At 43.9% G+C, this 5231-nt stretch overlaps 1 protein-coding gene across 1 annotated transcript in view; it reads left to right on the top strand.

The window, feature by feature from the left end:
* Positions 1-5231, top strand: part of TBC1D9 (TBC1 domain family, member 9 (with GRAM domain)) — a gene marked incomplete at its 5' end in the record, with an annotated part of 135646 nt that overhangs the window by 129569 nt on the left and 846 nt on the right. The window contains 5 exons of the mRNA XM_010830316.1: positions 462-527; positions 1261-1347; positions 2790-2864; positions 2959-3062; positions 5090-5230. Coding sequence (XP_010828618.1) covers positions 462-527; positions 1261-1347; positions 2790-2864; positions 2959-3062; positions 5090-5230 — 473 coding nt within the window. The remainder of the gene's footprint in view (positions 1-461; positions 528-1260; positions 1348-2789; positions 2865-2958; positions 3063-5089; position 5231) is intronic.

Raw genomic sequence — 5231 nt, 5'->3', positions numbered from 1 at the left:
ATGAAAGTGAAAAGTGAAAGTGAAGTCGCTCAGTCGTGTCTGACCCTCAGCGACCCCATGGACTGTAGCCTTCCAGGCTCCTCCGTCCATGGGATTTTCCAGGCAGGAGTACTGGAGTGGGGTGCCATTGCCTTCTCCGAGCTGCTAATCTAAGAACCTTTAATTCTCACCTTTCATGGGTCCTGTTGTCAAGACCACTGGTGAATCTTCTAATTTGTCATCCTGCCTCCTAGAGGGGAAAGTGAGATCCGGAGAGGTTCACCCTCCCAAGGGCACATGGTATCCATACAAAGACTTTGAAACCAGACATCCTCATTCCAGAGCTTTTAACACCAATCCCACACAATATCTGGGTTTCAGCTTGTAAAAGGTTGATGCTTCAAGGGGACACTAAGCCTCGGGGTGGGGTGGGGCTGTTGGGAGCACAGTACATTTCTTATTGGTACTTATGTGACTTCTAGGTGCCGCATGCCATGGGGACCTCACAGAGAAGCTCAAACTCCTGTACAAAATGCACGTCCTACCTGGTAAGTGAGCCACGCAGAGTAGCGCGTGTACCTGAGACTCTGGCCTGGCTTGATGTCTTTTTTGGTGTGACCTGTTTGCCTCTTCTTTGATATACAGAAATCACTCATTGATCACTAAGAACAAACTGAACAGTATTATTCACAGGAGTTCCTGAATCAGCAGGTGCTTGGTTCAGTGGTCATTCATTTGTCCAAAGTGTGAGCTGCAGTAATAGAGCAGACTTTTGCAAGAGAACGAATAAATAGCACTTGGTAACTCCTGGAATTCTGAGTCTAGTTGATGAGGTTTTTGAGTTCAGGTTTAAACCGGGTTGGCCACCAGTTGGAAATATCTAGCAAATACTAAAAAAGAAAGAAAGAAGAAGAGAGGGAGAGACAAAGTAGAGGGAGAGGGAAGGAGGAAGGAAGGGGGATTAGCTCTAAGGATAGAGATAGAATAAAACTATAGATTTGGGAATTATCTAAAATTCGGTTCCTTAAAGCATCATTCCATAGGATTTAGGAAAGTTTCCAAAAAAGGAAAACATGAAGGGACCCTTTGGTTAGGGGTTGTTATAAAGGAAGATGGAGTTAGAAATGGAGGGAGCCCCTCTCCCATAAGGTTTTTGAGGCTGCCGGTTTTCCAGGCCCCTCAATGCTGTGACTCCCCTGTGTCACTTCTTTAATAATTAAAGCACACTTTCACTGAGTCATGGCCCTGCCAATGTGAGAAGTGTCTCTCCTCTCTCTCCAGAGCCATCCTCTGATCAAGACGAGCCGGATTCTGCTTTTGAAGCGACTCAGTACTTCTTTGAAGACATCACCCCAGAATGCACACATGGTAAGTGACTTTTTCTCATCAGGCCCGCTCTGTTTTTGTTCTACAGAGCCCTCTGTTGGAAACCAAGTTGCCCCTAAAGCTAGGCAGCCAAGGAAGTATATGAATACAGTTGCCTAATATGCTATTTTCTTTTCAGATTTTTGAACTTGAGTAACTACTGGGGTCAGGAAGATCCCCTGGAGAAGGGCATGGCAGCCCACTCCAGTATTCTTGCCTGGAGAATCCCCACGGACAGACGAGCCTGGTGGGCTACAATCCATAGCGTTGCAAAGAGTCAGATACAACTGAAGTGACTTAGCATGCATGCAGCTGCTGGAGAGTGGGTACTTTAGCCCATCAAAAGGACCATGTATGACCGGGACTTCCCCTGGTGGTCCAGTGGCTAAGACTTTGTGCTCCCAAGAAGAGGGCATGGGTTCAATCCCCGGTCAGGGAACTCAATCCTATATGCCACAACTAAAGATCCTTCATGCTATAACTAAGACCCAATTGCAGCCAAATAAACAAATAAAAGAAAAGGCATGACCTGTAGTCAGATATGCTGCTCTGTAACAGATGTAAGCAAACTTTGGACCAAATCTGGCCCACCACCTCTTTGTATGGCCTGTGATAATATAAAATGTATATTAAAAAATTAAAATACTAGAAAATGTAAATGTTACTGCCTATAAATAAAGTTTTATTGGAACACAGCCAGGAACACGGCCAAGCTCATTCAATTGTATATTGCCTATGGCTGTTCTCACACTGCAGTGATAGAATTGCCTCAGATATTTGCCATTTGGCCCTTTACAGAGAAAGTTTGCCGACCCCTGCTCTGTGTGGTTGTTAGGTCAACCCAGACATGATCTGGCTCATTGGGAATACCTCCAGATTAATATGTGAACTTGCTCTGTTTTGCCATGTGTGAATCTCAGCAGCATCTTTCCACTTGCTGCTGCCATGCATTATTTACTTCATCATTATGGCAGCTTCCTGACTTCACCTGTTCGAAAATCAGTGTGAGTTGTTCCTGGGACCTTTTGCCTCTTAAATCTTACAGTCCCTAAGTGAGCACAGCTCAGACCTGCTTTTGAACTGTGAGCACCTAAGTGATTGAGTGGAGAGGAGTGAGAGGCAGACGCAGTCTTCTTATTGACATACGTGTTTCAGGCAGGAGCTCTGGTCAGGATGCTAGCTCTGTCTAGCAGCTTCGTGTATCTGGGAGCCTCAGGGTCCTTGTGGGAACATGGGAGATGAGAGCTGTCACCTTGGGCACAGTAAGGATTTAGTGAGATAATGTAGTAAGCCTTCCAGCATCGTGTTTTATCCGACTGTATTCTTCACATTGCTAGCAATCAACCCCACCTTAGAGGTGTTTCTGTTTTCTCTTACACGTGCTAATAAACTTGTGGGTTTATCATGTAACATCCTCCTTCTTTTCTTTCTAACTCTTCTGGCAGTGGTTGGATTGGAGAGCAGAAACAAACACAGCGCAGATGATGGCTTTGTTACAGTGAGTTTAAAGCCGGACAGAGGTACAGACTTCCTCTTCTTTGTGTTGGCCTTACTGCTGGTTCAACAGTTGCTTCGTGACCTTTGAACACTAATTTCTTGGCATTTGGATTTTAGGGAAGAGGGCGAATTCTCAAGAAAATCGTAATTATCTGAGACTCTGGACTCCAGAAAATAAATCCAAAGCAAAGAATGCAAAGGATTTACCAAAATTGAATCAGGTGAGTGCTCAACAGCACAATTCATTCATTTTAAACCTTGAAGCTCTGTTTTCAGTCATAGATAAATGTAGAATAAGTATCCCTCAAAGATAATGGTAACTTGGAGCACTTATTTAGTACCTGTTTGAATGTATTTTGTCCATGCTTTTGTGCATTTAAAGTATGCTCTATTATGAGGACATGACCACCTCAGAAAATGGGAACCACAAAATATTGTGGTATTTTGAGAGTACATGCATTCTCATCCCAATCATTAAAAATACCCTCAGAGGAAAGGGAACCCTCCTACACTGTTGGCGAGAATGTAAATTGGTACAGCCACTAGGGAGAACAGTATGAAGGTTCCTGAAAAAAATTAAAAATAGAACTACCATACGACCCTGCAATCCCATTCCTGGGCATATATCCAGAGGAAAACATTATCCATAAGGATATATGCACCACACCAGTGTTCATTGCAGCATTGTTTACAGTAGCCAAGACATGGAAGCCACCTCAATGTCCATCAACATAGGGATGGGTAAAGAAGATGTAATACCTTTATACGATGGAATATTGCCCAGCCATTAAAAAGAAAAATAATGCCATTTGCACCAACATGGATGGACCTGGAGGTTGTCATCCTGAGTGAAGAAAGTCAGACAGAGAAGGAGAAATATCATAAGACATGCCTTATATGTCATTTCTAAAAAGAAACGACACAAATGTACTTACTTACAGAACAGAAAGAGACTCACAGACTGAGAAAACAAGCTTACAGTTGCCGGGGTGGCGGGGGGCAGGAGGCGGGCGGGATAGTTAGGGAGTTTGGGATGGTCTTGTACGCACTGCTATATTTAAAATTGATTATCGACAAGGACCTACTGTATAGCACATGGAACTCTGCTCAGTGTTTTGTGACAGCTTGGGTGGGAGGGTAGGGGAGAATGGATACATGTACATGTATGGTTGAGTCCCTTTGCTGTTCACCTGAAACTATCATAATGCTGTTAATCAGCTATACCCTAAAACCAAAAAAAAAAAAAGGAAAAAGGAAAAAACCCTCAGAGGGACTTCCCAGACAGTCCACATAGGAAGACTCTGTGCTTCCTATGCAGAGGACACAGATTGAATATCTGGTAGGGGAACTAAGACCCATAAGCCTCATGGTGTGCCAAAAAAACATTTTAAAATACCATTAGATATTCAAAAGACAAGCTCATGCCGTTTTCAAACCACTGTACTCAGCTATAAATAGGTGTCTGACTTTTTCCCTTAAACAGCTGAAATATAATGAGGAAGATAAAACCATGTAAATAATTTAAAATACAGGATGAGAATGCTTTTTATTAACAGAAGAAGAGAGAAATTATCTGGGTGGAGGTAGAAAACATGACTTCTGGCCAGAGAAACCAGCAGATGTGTCATGGGAGAGAGGATTTGAGCTGAACTTGGAAAACCTGGGCCGAATGCTGAAGCGTATAGGCATGAAATAAGATGAGGTCTACGATTTACTTACAAGTCAGCAAGAAAGGATAAAGGAGTTAATTAAACATTTGTATAACAAAGGAACCACTAGACCTGTAGTCCTGACCAAGAGGAAATCCATTTGCATCTCCATTTGCAGGTTCAAATCCTGCTTGACTACAGTCATAAAGCTAGTGGTAAAGAGCCCACACGCCAATGCAGGAGACACAGGAGTTGCAGATTCAATCCCTGGGTCAGGAAGAACTCCTGGAGGAGGAAATGGTAACCCACTCCAGAATTCTTGCCTGGAGAATCCCATGGGACGGAGGAGCCTGGCAGGCTACAGTCCATAGGGTTGCAAAGAGTCAGACATGACTGAAGCGACTTAGCACACACACAATAAAGAGACTAAATCCACCATCCATCTCTTTAAATCTGCACATCCATCCACCCCACAATAGGACTTTTCTGGGATTTTGCAGGAGTCCTGATATTAAATGGCTTTGCAGTCCACTTGGGTCCTGGCTCTATACTCCCTATGACATGGTCATGGTCTTGTGTTTTCCCTGATCACTTTTCAGGGGCAATTTATCGAGCTTTGTAAGACGATGTACAACATGTTCAGCGAGGACCCCAACGAGCAGGAGCTGTACCATGCCACAGCCGCGGTGACCAGCCTCCTGCTGGAGATTGGGGAAGTGGGCAAGCTCTTCGCTCCCCAGC

Source organism: Bison bison, unplaced genomic scaffold, assembly GCF_000754665.1.
Source record: "Bison bison bison isolate TAMUID 2011002044 unplaced genomic scaffold, Bison_UMD1.0 scf7180017864517, whole genome shotgun sequence".
NCBI classification, from domain to species: domain Eukaryota; kingdom Metazoa; phylum Chordata; class Mammalia; order Artiodactyla; family Bovidae; genus Bison; species Bison bison.
Note: the sequence above shows the minus strand (reverse complement) of the source record. Positions and strands in the feature narration are given on the sequence as shown.